Below are 12419 nucleotides of genomic sequence, written 5' to 3' on the forward strand. Positions count from 1 at the left end.
TTCCCCCAATTCCCCAGTGCTGCTCCCATCCCCCAATTCCCCAATTTAAAAAAAAAGGAAAAAAAAGAAAGATAAAGATACCACATGGAGGGTAAGAGATTTAAGATACGAGACAACAAAAAGACTGAGTCTGGATTGTGATTCATAGCCTAAGAAACAGTCATACACGCGATGCACTGAAAAGTGAAGCACTGCAACTAGAGTCTAGGGCAGTGCCCACTAACTGCATGTGGACACAGATCACCTGACGATCTTGTACAAAGGCGGATTCTGACTGAGTAGCTGTGCAGGAAGGCCCGGAATCTGCATTTCCAACAAGCTCTCGGGTAATGCTGGTGATGTCGTAGGAGCTTACCCCACCCATCCGCACCAGAATGGAAGACTGGCTCTCCCATGGCTAATGCTCGTTTGCAATGGAGAAGAGGAACACTGGTACTCCCGACCGACATTGTGGGAAAATGGAGACATGTTTCATTTTCCAAGACTGATCTACTCAAACAATCCCAGATTACTGGCCTCAACGCAAAGAATACCAAATCCTGAGAGTTCACACAGAACATCCTGCTGGTTCTGCCTACTGATCACCATACCATTCTCAACCTTAAGGTTTGTTTGGTCTTTTAAAAAAAAATCAATCACCAAACAATTCATTTCATTTTTTTAAATTGAGGAATGGCTGCCATAGCAAAAAACCATACATGTTTAACGTATGCATCTTGCTGAGTCTGGGGATACGTATATACCCATGAAGCTAGCACTGTAAGGTCTGGTCTCACCCTAGTCTTGCTGTGCAACAATGCCATCACTGAGACTGCTATAAATATTTATTTTTAAAGGAACAAAGTTATATTTTTCTTGTCCTAGACCTAAAGATAAACTTTTAGAACATGAAAATCAGGAGATGATAAAAATTATTTGATGGACATGAGGCAGTCCCCTCGAGGTACTGCTCCTCCTCCCCTACGCCATGTTACAGCACTGACTAGCACTGTCTAGCTCACCTTGTCAGGAGGAACGCTGTACAGCTCTGGCAGAAGTGGGACTCCATTTTTGCCCTTGATGAGGACTTCTTCCAGAGCCTCTCTATATTCTTGAACCTGTATATATAAGAAAGGGAGAAAAACATTTATCGAGAGTTCCCTTTCGGAATGTAGGGGAGGGCTGTGGCTAAAGGTCCTATCGCAAAGGAACATATTCATTGAGTAAGAGGGAGAAGAACGGGAAGTAGCATTTATTAAATGCTTATTGTAGGGCCGGCCGAGAGGCGCGTTGGTTAAGAGCTGGCTTGGGACGCCAGAGGGCCCCGGTTCGGATCCCACATATGAGGACCAGTGACACTGCCCTCCACAGCTAAGATGCTGAACAACAGCTCAACCTGGAGCTGGGCTGCCGTGAGTCACCGGCGACAGCGTAGGCTGCAGCCCCTGTGGCAGTGGGTTGCCATGGGCTACCGTATGTAGCCAGCAGCCAGCGTGAGTAGCCAGCAGCCGCAGTGAGCGGCCATCCAGAAGCCGGCGACTGATCTGCCTTGCCTGGGAAGTGCACAATGATGGTGCCAGCTTGGGCCAGTGAAGCAACGTCCTCCACAACTAGACTGAAGACCAAAACAACAGCAACTTGTCTGTTCCCCTTCCCCCAATTCCCCAGCACTGTTCCCATCCCCCAATTCCCCAATAAAAAAAATCTTTTAAAAAATGCTCATTGTAGGCCAGATGCTATGAGTTTTGCATGCTTTCACACATTTCATTTTAATAACCATCCTAGGAGCTACATGTAATTATAGGCTTTTTCAAGGGAAATTTGGGCTGAAAGAGGTGAGGAACTTACAGAAGAGCACACAGCAAATGCAAGGTTGAGCCCAGACTTGAGCCCAAGTCAGCCTGCCTCTACAGGCCTGTTTTGACCCTCTATGTCCTACCCTAAGCATAGTTTCTTCACTTTATATGTACTGGCTTTCAAAACTGTATTTTACCTGCCAAATTAAGTTTCTAATTTGGTCAAGTTTACAGTTTTTGCTTAAGAATTGGCTGTAGATTAGTAATACATAAAAAGGAAAAAAACACTATGATTTATGGTGGAAAAAATATACAGTCAGTTCTGCTATAACAGCTGTTCTAAAAACAGAAATTTCTTCCAATTCATTTGATATATTAGGGAACAATCTGAGCATAACATGAATTTCACATATGCTCATGCACAATTTCAACTGAGAACACATTTAGCTGAACTGAGGCATGAAAGACACAAAACATACACAGGTACACACCTCAGGTGGATAACGAACCACACCCATCCACGTGTGCTGTTACAGCTTTCCATCCATTTCAGATAACCCTCCTCCCACCGCTTGAAAACTGCCCAGAAGCTCATCGCCTAAATAGCTCTGTGCCGTCCCTTTAATTTCCCCCTTTCTTCTCAGCCTATTTCCATTCTTCTTCTCTGTTCTCTTTATCTTTTCTCTTACTCTTTTGCTAGTGTCTTTTGTTCTATTTCTCTGGCACACAAGGTGGCAGACACGGGAGCCCAGGTGAGCTGATGGGAACATGGGTGCACATGTCCACAAGCAAATTTCAGTTCTTTTTCAAGAAACAAGTGCCATTTCTACTGTGGGATTTATGTATGTGTTTCTTAACCACTTAACATGTATAAAGCTGTGATGCTGTTTTTATTAGGGTCCTGTCATTCTGTATCTATTTCTGACCAATTTTTTACGTGTTATGCCCCAACCCTATTTCCCCATAAGCCCGATAGTTTTTATTTCTCAAATATGCTCAGCACAGTAATTTTATAGGAACTTATATGTCTCATTATAGCTGAACTGACTGTACTTACAGCATGTCTTTATCTACAAAATTCAACAAACTTTAAGGATATCTACTTCACTGAAGAAAGAAAAGCTATTCTCATCTTATGCACAGAGAAACCAAATTCAACGGCAATACTTGGGTTACTCAATGGTCACTAGTGAAGCTAAAAAAAAGAAAAAGAAAAGAAAAGAAAAGAAAAGAAGGAAAGAAAGAAAGAAAGAAAGAAAGAAAGAAAGAAAGAAAGAAAGAAAGAAAGAAAGAAAGAAAGAAAAAATCCAGGTCTTCAACTCTTTCCCCCCACTCCACGAGTTCAAAAAAACCTGAATGTGCTTTCTACATAGTAGGCATATTTGATAAATAAATTTTTCTCTGAGCAAGCAAAGTTTTTGATAAACCATTCTGTGGAATTTGAAGACTGAGAAAAACGGTAGAATCAAAACAGGGTCATTGAAATAGGGCAGGTTATTTTTATTATTGCTTGCTCAAAAAAGTATACTCTATAATTTACAAAAATTTAGAGTAAAATAGCACTTTGTGGCCCCTGAAACTTTGGTGTAACCCTATTATTCAAACTCATGTTGGCAGTTACAGGTTAATCTTGGCCAAAGCATTCAAGTTATAAAAAATTTATTTTATGTAGCCAAGAGTAAGTGACTCCCAAATGCACTGGATTTATGTCCACGTTTAGATCATAGCCAGTTTGTAGAATGCCTGACACCAAGCTTGCTTGACTAAGTTTCCCAATCACACTGTTTTCCAATGATGGTTTCTGAACTGCTTTATTCATGTACCTAAAAAAAAACAATCATGATTGTGTTTTGGGGGGTGAGGATAGGGTATGAGTGGATTGTTGGCTTTTGTTTGTTTGAGTTTTTTCTTTTTTTTTTTTTTTGCTAAAGTGAGAACATCATGTCTAAGATTTATTTGGAAAAAGGCATACAAAGTCAGGAAGTACATGCAAGTACCCTAATGACTGTGGCAAGTAGACAGGGCTGGCTCTTTTGCTTTCTGTTAATAAGTCTGAGTGATGGGAATAGCTGGGTCTTCCAAATCCTAACCTAGTGCCCTCAACTATTAGTCACTAGAAGATATTCTGTCTCCTCCCTATTAGGGAAGACCTCCATTTGGACACAGGATTGGCACAGACATTAACTGAAAGAGGAAGACACAATAAGAACATTTCTGCTGAAAAGCTCTTTCCCCAGAGCATTACCTGTTCTGCATTGCCATTGAAGATCCCATCAAGGATAAAGTATGTCCAGAACAATGGCCATTCGCACTCTATGTTTTCAAATAGCTTCAGCTCAGCTGGTTCGTAGTACAGACGATTGGGATCCTAGTAGAAACATAAACAAAACCTGTTTTATCACTCCAAGGTCGGAGATGTACCTTCAGTTCAGAGCTATAACAATACAGCCTTTTACCACTGATAGTTTGTTTCAGAGAAGACAGTACATGTACATACTCCTCCCTTAGCAAGTACTTTGTGATGTGACTTCTAACTAGTAGAACTGGGACAATAATGGCACCACAGGCAGATGGATGACGAAGTGAGATTAATCTGTAACAAACTCGACTTTGGTTTTACACTTCTTCAGTTTTAGGTAGCAGCAGAACATACAAACAGAAATGTTTAGAAAGACAGCAGGAGGCACGGGTTTGGGAATCATCCTCATAGAGGTGATGCATGAAGCACGAGTTATAGATGTGGTGCCTATATAACGAATGAATGGCCCAAGAACAGAGGCTTGGAAAACCCTCAGTTTGGTGAGCGAAGGACAGAAAGAGGAAAAAAATTACAATAGTATAGTATTGTGAGTATTAAATAGAACAAGAATTTCAAGAGGACGTAGGGATAGATAACAGTAATGTATTACAGAGAAGTCAAGAATAAGGATTGAGGAAAGGCTATTGGATTAGTCACTTAAGATATTTTGATAACGTTTCAGAGCATAATTTTAGTAGATTGGTAGGGGCAGAAGTCAACAGGGCTAAAGAATAAAGTTGAAGAGAAGAAGCAGACCAGAAGAGTTTGAGCTCGATGATTAAAAAAAATTATAATAGCTCTCAACCACTAAATCTAAGCCTTCAATGATGTTTACATTGCCAAAGAAAGTGCTCGTTATTGATTATTCATTCTCTTGGTAATACTTAATTTTCTCCATTGATATTGCCAAGGAGAACTTTTGACAAGTGTAACAAAAGGAAGTTAACTTTTCAAGATCCAGAACTGTTTAGAACTAACCAACTGCAAGAGGTAAAAGGGGGCTAGAATGGTGTACGGATAGAAGATTTTTCCCTTTATAATTATTAAATATTTGGGGGGGAAGATACTTTGAGACTAAACAAATATTCTGTTTCTACCTAAACTTTCATCTACTGATTTAAGCATCCATCAGTACCTCTTTCTGAAACTAACCAACTGCAAGAGGTGCAAGGACTGTATCGTCCTTTATTTTATTTAACTCAGAAAGGCTGACAAACAGAACTTGTCAAGTAAGCCCAACAAAGGTAGCAAACATACATTACTGCTTAGTGATTATTTTAAGTACCATCAGTGAGGTAAGTATTTTCTCTGAATGAGGCTGCAGGTAATGACCATTCTACCTTGAATTCATTTTGGGGAGAAGAAACGCACCTCTTTAGGAGTTTTATATCCATCTCGTAGAAAGCGACAGCAACCATAACGACCCTGGGAATGCAGAGAAATAAAGGTCAAAAGCACGCACATTGGTCCAGCCACATAAGTAATTGGAAATACATCCGTTGCAACAGCTCTATGTGCCAACCTATCACCAATACAGACACAATACTTAAAACATAATAATTTAAAAACCCTGATAACAGCCCAGCCCTAGAAACCGGTTTCAGCAATGTGATTTCCAGTGAGGGCTAAGTTACATGTTCTTTCCTAAAGCAGAATTCCTAATATTACCCTCTTTTCAAGGCTTTCCATCATTGGGTAAGTCCATGACAGCCCAGTTATTAACCTGTGTGTTCCTGCTCACGTGGCTCATAAGGGACCACAGGGTTATTTTTAATAAAAGAAAATATATTTTAAATTTTGAGATAATTTTAGACTTACAGAAGAGTTGCAAAAATAGTACAATCTCCATATAGCCTTCAACCACTGTCCCCTTATATTAACCATGTTATATAACCACAGAACACTCATCAAAACCAAAAACTTAACCTTGGCATGACACTATTAACCAAAGTACAGAACTTACTTGGATCTCATCAATTTTTTCACTAATGGCTTTTTTCTGTTCTAGTATCTGATTCAGGATCCCACTGCATTTACTTGTTACGTCTCCTTAGTCTCTTTCAATCTCAATCCGTGACAGTTCCTCAGTCTTCCCGTGTTTAAAAACTGTCACCTTGATGCTTTGGAAGCGTGTTCATCAGTTATTTTGTAGAACGTCCCTCAATTTGGTTTTGTCTGATGCTTTCTCATGATTAGGTTGAGGTTACGCATTGCTGGGAAGGACAACACACAGGTGCTGTGCACCTCTCAGTGCACTGTATCGGGGGGGGGGGTACATGGTATCAATATGCCTTATCACTGGTAATATTAACCCTGATCACCTGGTTACATCACTGACACAGGTCACTCTCAAGACCCCCAAACATACTAATATCCCCTTAAAGTCAGAGCCCTAAAGAAAAGAAAGGCATCTATAGGCATACCTGAAGCTTGGTGATGATTTCCTGTTTTGTGACCTCTACCAACTCATTATCCTCCACTGCAAAGGCTGGGAAGGAAACAACTGAAAGGAGACTAGCATCGACTTCTTTGGATGTTGAAGCCCGGGGGAGTATAGAATTCAGGATAGACTAAGAGGAAGGAAGTCCAATGGGGCACATTAGTGAATCATTTGGAGTTAGAAAATGAACAGACTTCATTTCCAAAGACTTATGTAGAAAAGGCTCATTCAGAAGAAAATCTACACACTATTCAATAGTGAGCGCTTAGAAAACTAGCTATTTCTGTGAGTTGCCCCTTCTCTCAATGCTTTCCAATCCTGATTCTTAACTAGCTGCTAATGGATAAAGAATAACATCATTATCCCACCTATAATCCTGTTGCACCATTAGCAACTGTTTAAGCATAAAGATCAGAGAAGAAAATATAGCTGCCGAGAAGGAGGAAATATTGTAGAAGGCTCAGTTCCTATACCACTGAAATTTATCTTTTCCATGAAAAATTTTGTGGTTTTAAAATGAGGTGAGTTTATATTCACTGTATCACTACGAGTGTCTAATCAGGGTTTGAAAAAGAGAAGAAAAGTCATCTTTCCAATGAGAAGAACCTTACTCTTTCAATACAGAGAGTAATCCTAAACAAAACTGAAGATATGCATTTCCCACTTAAGCGGTCTAATCTCCAAACATCTAACCGTAGAGCCAATCTGGGACAAAAGAGCATTTCAGAACCACTATCAAGAACACTTAAATCAATCACCCCTTGTCCTCTTCTATATTTTGAAAAGGAGATACTCAGGAGCAGAGCCCATAGACCCTTGATATGACAACACTAGAGAATTCCATATACTATGATGCGATCCCATTATAATCCTGCGTGAGAACAGGACTACGATCTATGTAACAGCTCATGCTATATCAGGCTTATCTCAGTATAGGATGTTTGATAAGACATTTTAAAAAGATTTGTATTAAAATGTAGCTAACATACAACATTATATCAGTTTCAGGTGTACATCACAGTTATTCACAATAAGACATTTTTGGCATATGATAATAAATAAGATTATGTGCTCTCAATCAGGTCTCCTTATTCTAAAGTTCATGCTACATCTGATTCTGGGTAAGAACAAATTTTTGTACAACATGGTCTGTCATTTTCTTACCTGGCAGTGTTGCACTTCATCGGCCAGGACATGGATTACTGACTGGGGCCCACCTTTCACACCAAACAGATCCAGTTCATCTAATGCTTCCAGGGCTGCCTGTGAAGAACAAAGAAAGAAAGTCAACTTCAGCATTTGAAAGATACATATTTTTTCTCCTTGTACCTCAGTATCATATCAACGCACATAATGTCATCTGAATCTATTCAGAAGAACAGAAAATACAATAATATTCCTTACTCCCATGAGCCTCTGAATTGTTCTTTGCTTCCCAAATTGTCCCAGAGACAGTTAAGATGGAGGTTGTAGCCATTCTGTCACAATAAAAAAACCCCAACAAATTCAATATAGAAGGAACACACCTCAACATAAAGACCATACATTACAAGCCCACAGCTAACATCATACTCAACAGTGAAAAACTGAAAGCCTTTCCTCTAAGATCCAGAACTAGACAAGGATGTTCATTCTCATCGCTCTTATTCAACATAGTACTGGAAGTCCTAGCCAGAGCAATCAGGCAAAATAAAGAAATAAAAGGCATCCAAATCAGAAAGAAAGAAGTAAAACTGTCATTATTTGCAGATGATATGATCTTATATATAGAAAACACTTTAGACTCAACCAAAAAACTGTTGGAAATAATCAACAAATTCAGTAAAGTTGCAGGATGTAAAATCAGCACACAGAGCTCAGCGGTGTTTCTGTACGCTAACAACAAAACATCTGAAAAATAAATAAAACTATCCCATTCACAATAGCATCAAAAGCAATAAAATACGTAACAATAAATGTAACCGAGGAGGTGAAAGATCTGTACAATGGAAACTGCAATGTTTTGATGAAAGAAATTGAAGACACGAGCAACTAGAAAGATATCCCATGTTTGTAGACTGGAAGAATTAATATTGTTAAAATGTCCATACTGCCCAAAGCTATCTATAGATTCAATGGAATCCCTATTAAAATTCCAATGGCATTTTTCACAGAAATAGAAAAAACCCTGAAATTAAATGGAATCACCAAAGACCCCAAATAGCCAAAGGGATCATGGGAAAGAAGAACAAAGCCAGAAGCATCACACTTCATCATTTTAAACTATACTACAAAGCTATATACTAATTAAAATGGAATATTATCCAGCCACGAGAAATAATCTTTCCGTTTATGACAACATGGATGGACCTTGAGGGTAATATGCTAAGTGAGATAAGTCAGACAGAGACAGACAAATACTATTGGGTTGTCGGAAAAGTCATGACACATTTTTTAAAAAAGATTTTATTGGAGAATTGGGGGGAGTGGAACAGTGTTGGGGAATCAGGGAAGGGGGACAGACAGGTAGACAAATTGCTGTTTTGTTCTTCAGTCTAGTTGTGGAGGACGTCGCTTCACTGGCCCATGTTGGTATTATCATTGCGCTCCTCCCGGGTGAGGCAGATCCATCGCCAGCCTCTGGACAGCCGCTCACAGCAACTCCCGGCAGCTCACACTGGCTGCCGGCTGCTCACGCTGGCTGCCAGCCACTCACGTAGCTCATGGCAGCCCACTGCAGCCCCACTGCCGCCTATGCCATCCCGGTGACTCACAGCAGCGTAGCTCCAGGTCGAGCTGTTATTCATCATCTTAGCTGTAGAGGGCGAGCATCACTGGCCCTCAATGTGGGATCCAAACTGCAGCCCTGCTGCTCAGAGCTGGTGCTCCCAAGCGAGCTCTTAACCAGCTGAACCACCTGGCCGCCCCCACGACGCATTTTTGCAATGAAAAACAGAAAAAAATACATCATGACTTTTCCGACAACTCAATATATCACTTAATGTGGAACCTAAAAAAGATGAACTCATAAAAACAGAGTAGAATGGTGGTTACCACGGGCTTGAGGTGGGGAGAACTAGGGAGATGTTTAAGGGTACAAACTTACAACCAGTAGATAAATATGTCCTGAAGATCATTAATGCACAACACAGTAACTATAGACAAAAATACTGTACTACAAGCTCCAAAGTTGCTAAGAGACTAAATATTGTTGCCAACATGAAAAAGAAATGATAATCATATGATGTGATAGAGGTGTTAGCTAATACTTCGGTGCTAATCATATTGTAATAAATATATCAAATCAACACATTGTATACCTCAAATTTACAAAGTTACACGTCAATTATATTTCAATAAAAATAAATTTAAGGACTTGGAGTGAGGTCAGCATCATGGCGGAGTGAGAAGACTCCTTTGTTTCTCCCCTTAAATTTACAACAAGACAGACCACTAGAACTCAACAAAGGATCCCCTGCCCAACACACAAACACACCTGAAAGATACACTCATTGGAACACCTGAAGGTGGGCGGATTGGAATGAATGGGGAGGCGGCATGGTGGGGAAGGTCAGGAATGGTGGCCGCAGATGCAATTCAGCACCCACAACTCCAGCAAGCAGAGTAGGGGTGGTGTAGTTGGGCTGCAGGCCTCATACTATGCCCTGGATTTTTAAGAGGGGCAGGAGCAGTGGCCCCCTGGGAAAGTATCTCCCTCCCCAGTACCCATCATGGCAGACCCTAGCAGAGGTGCCTGGGAAGACTTTAAAGGTACAGTGGTTCTGAGCAGGACCAGCAACTATCAGTAAAAATGAAGTAGCGCAGGAGGCACACAAAACCAGTTCTCCACTGTCTGCCATACCTTCAGAGCGGTAGTGCCCCATAACCAAGGCAAACTGGTCACAAAGGGGACACCCACCATCCTAGTGGCTACGTGGCATTTTCCTTAACTGAACAATGCTGCTCCACCCAGAGGTGCTAATAGTGCAACTAAGAGAAAAAAAACCTTGTGCTATAACATCCACTTCCTGGAAAACAAAAGAAATCACCCTGCCTGTTAACCTGCTGCATTATCAAGAGCAAAACAGTATCTAAACAAGAAAAGAGCTCCCTACCTCAAATGTGCAGACAGAGAAACAGTCCATCAAATACCATGAACAACCAAGGTAACACGGGAGCACAGAAAAAAAAAAGAAAAAGTCTCCCAAAACCAAAATCAAAGTCATGGAAGACTGTGACTTAAATGACAGAGAATTTAAGATTGCAGTTATAAAGAACCTGAACAAGATATAACAGAACTCAGAAGGACAGTTTAATGAGCTCAGGAATAAAATTAACGAAAAAAATGAGTACTTTACCAAAGAGACTGAAATTGTAAAAAAGAACCAAACAGAAATTCTGGAGCTGAAGAACTCAATAAATGAGATGAGAAATACATTAGAAAGCACTGGAAATAGAGCAGACCAAATGGAAGAGAGAATTAGTGAGCTCTAGGATAGAAACCTAGAAATGACCCAGGAGGAAGAACAGAGAGAACTAAGTTAAAACACATGAAAGAACTCTATAAGAACTATCTGACTCCATTAGAAAGAGCAGCATAAGAATAATAGGTATTTTTTACAGAAATAGAAAAAAAATCCCAAAATTTGTATGGAACCACAAAAGATCCCAATAATCAAAGTAATTCTGAGAAAAAAGAACAAAGCCAGAGGTATAACACACTCCCTGACTTCAATCTATACTACAAAGCTACAGTAATCAAAACAGCATTATATAGGCAGAAAAAGATACACAGACCAATGCAACAGAATTGAGAGCCCAGAAATAAACCCACACATATATGGCAACTAATTTTTGACAAAAGAGCCCAAAACATACAAAGGAGAAAAGAAAGTTTCTTCAATAAATGGTGTTGAGAATAGTGGAAAGCCACGTGCAAAAGAATGAAACTAGACTGCTATCTCTGATGCCATACACAAAAATTAACTCAAAATGGATTAATGACTTGAATATAAGACCTGAAACAATAAAATACATAGAAGAAAACATAGGCACTAAACTTATAGAACTTGCTCTCAGAAAGGATTTTATGAATTTGGCCCCAAAGGCAAGGAAAGTAAAAGCAAAAATAAATGAATGGGGCAATATCAAACTAAAAAGCATCTGCACAGCAAAAGAAACCGCAAACAAAACAGAGAGGCAACCAACCAAATGGGGAAGATATTTGCAAACAACACCTCCGATAAGGGGCTAATATCCAAAATATATAAAGAATTCATACAACTCAATAACAAACAATCTGTTAAAAAAATTGGCAGATCCAGAGAAACCCAAGACACTAATTCGAAAAAATATATGCACCCCGATGTTTATTGCAGCGCTACTTACAATAGCCAAGACTTGGAAACAACCGAAATGCCCATCGGTAGATGACTGGATGAAGAAACTGTGGTACATTTACACAATGGAGTGTTATTCCGCTATAAAGAAGAATGAAACCATACCATTTGCAATGACATGGATGGACCTAGAGGCTATTATATTAAGTGAAATAAGTCAGTTGGAGAAACACAAATACCATATGATCTCACCTATATGTGGAATCTAAAAAACTGAATGAACGAGGAAAGTAAACAGAAGTGGTCTCAGAGATATAGAGGAACAACTGATGGCTGTTAGTTGGGAAGGGGTGGGGATGAGGGAGAAGGGGAAGGGGTTAGACAGCATAAATACGTAACTACAATATTGCCACAGGGATATGAAAGACAGTTCGAGGAATATAATTAATAATGTTGTAAATATTTTATAGGGTGTCAGGTGGTCACATGTCTTGTTAGGGAGACCGCATCATAGATGGGGTAGAGGCTTGATCACTGCACTGTACACCTGAAGCTGATGTTGTATAATATTGTATGTCAACTATAAG

At 39.8% G+C, this 12419-nt stretch overlaps 1 protein-coding gene across 3 annotated transcripts in view; it reads right to left on the reverse strand.

Moving 5' to 3' along the window:
- Window positions 1-12419, reverse strand: part of PHKA1 (phosphorylase kinase regulatory subunit alpha 1) — a 76417-nt gene that overhangs the window by 41046 nt on the left and 22952 nt on the right. For all 3 annotated transcript variants that reach the window (XM_019629589.1, XM_019629590.1, XM_019629588.1), the window contains 5 exons: window positions 7679-7777; window positions 6498-6644; window positions 5446-5499; window positions 4021-4143; window positions 1002-1097 (listed from right to left, as the gene is read on the reverse strand). In XM_019629589.1, coding sequence (XP_019485134.1) covers window positions 1002-1097; window positions 4021-4143; window positions 5446-5499; window positions 6498-6644; window positions 7679-7777 — 519 coding nt within the window. The remainder of the gene's footprint in view (window positions 1-1001; window positions 1098-4020; window positions 4144-5445; window positions 5500-6497; window positions 6645-7678; window positions 7778-12419) is intronic.

The sequence above is a fragment of the Hipposideros armiger genome, unplaced genomic scaffold (assembly GCF_001890085.2).
Source record: "Hipposideros armiger isolate ML-2016 unplaced genomic scaffold, ASM189008v1 scaffold_861, whole genome shotgun sequence".
NCBI lineage: Eukaryota > Metazoa > Chordata > Mammalia > Chiroptera > Hipposideridae > Hipposideros > Hipposideros armiger.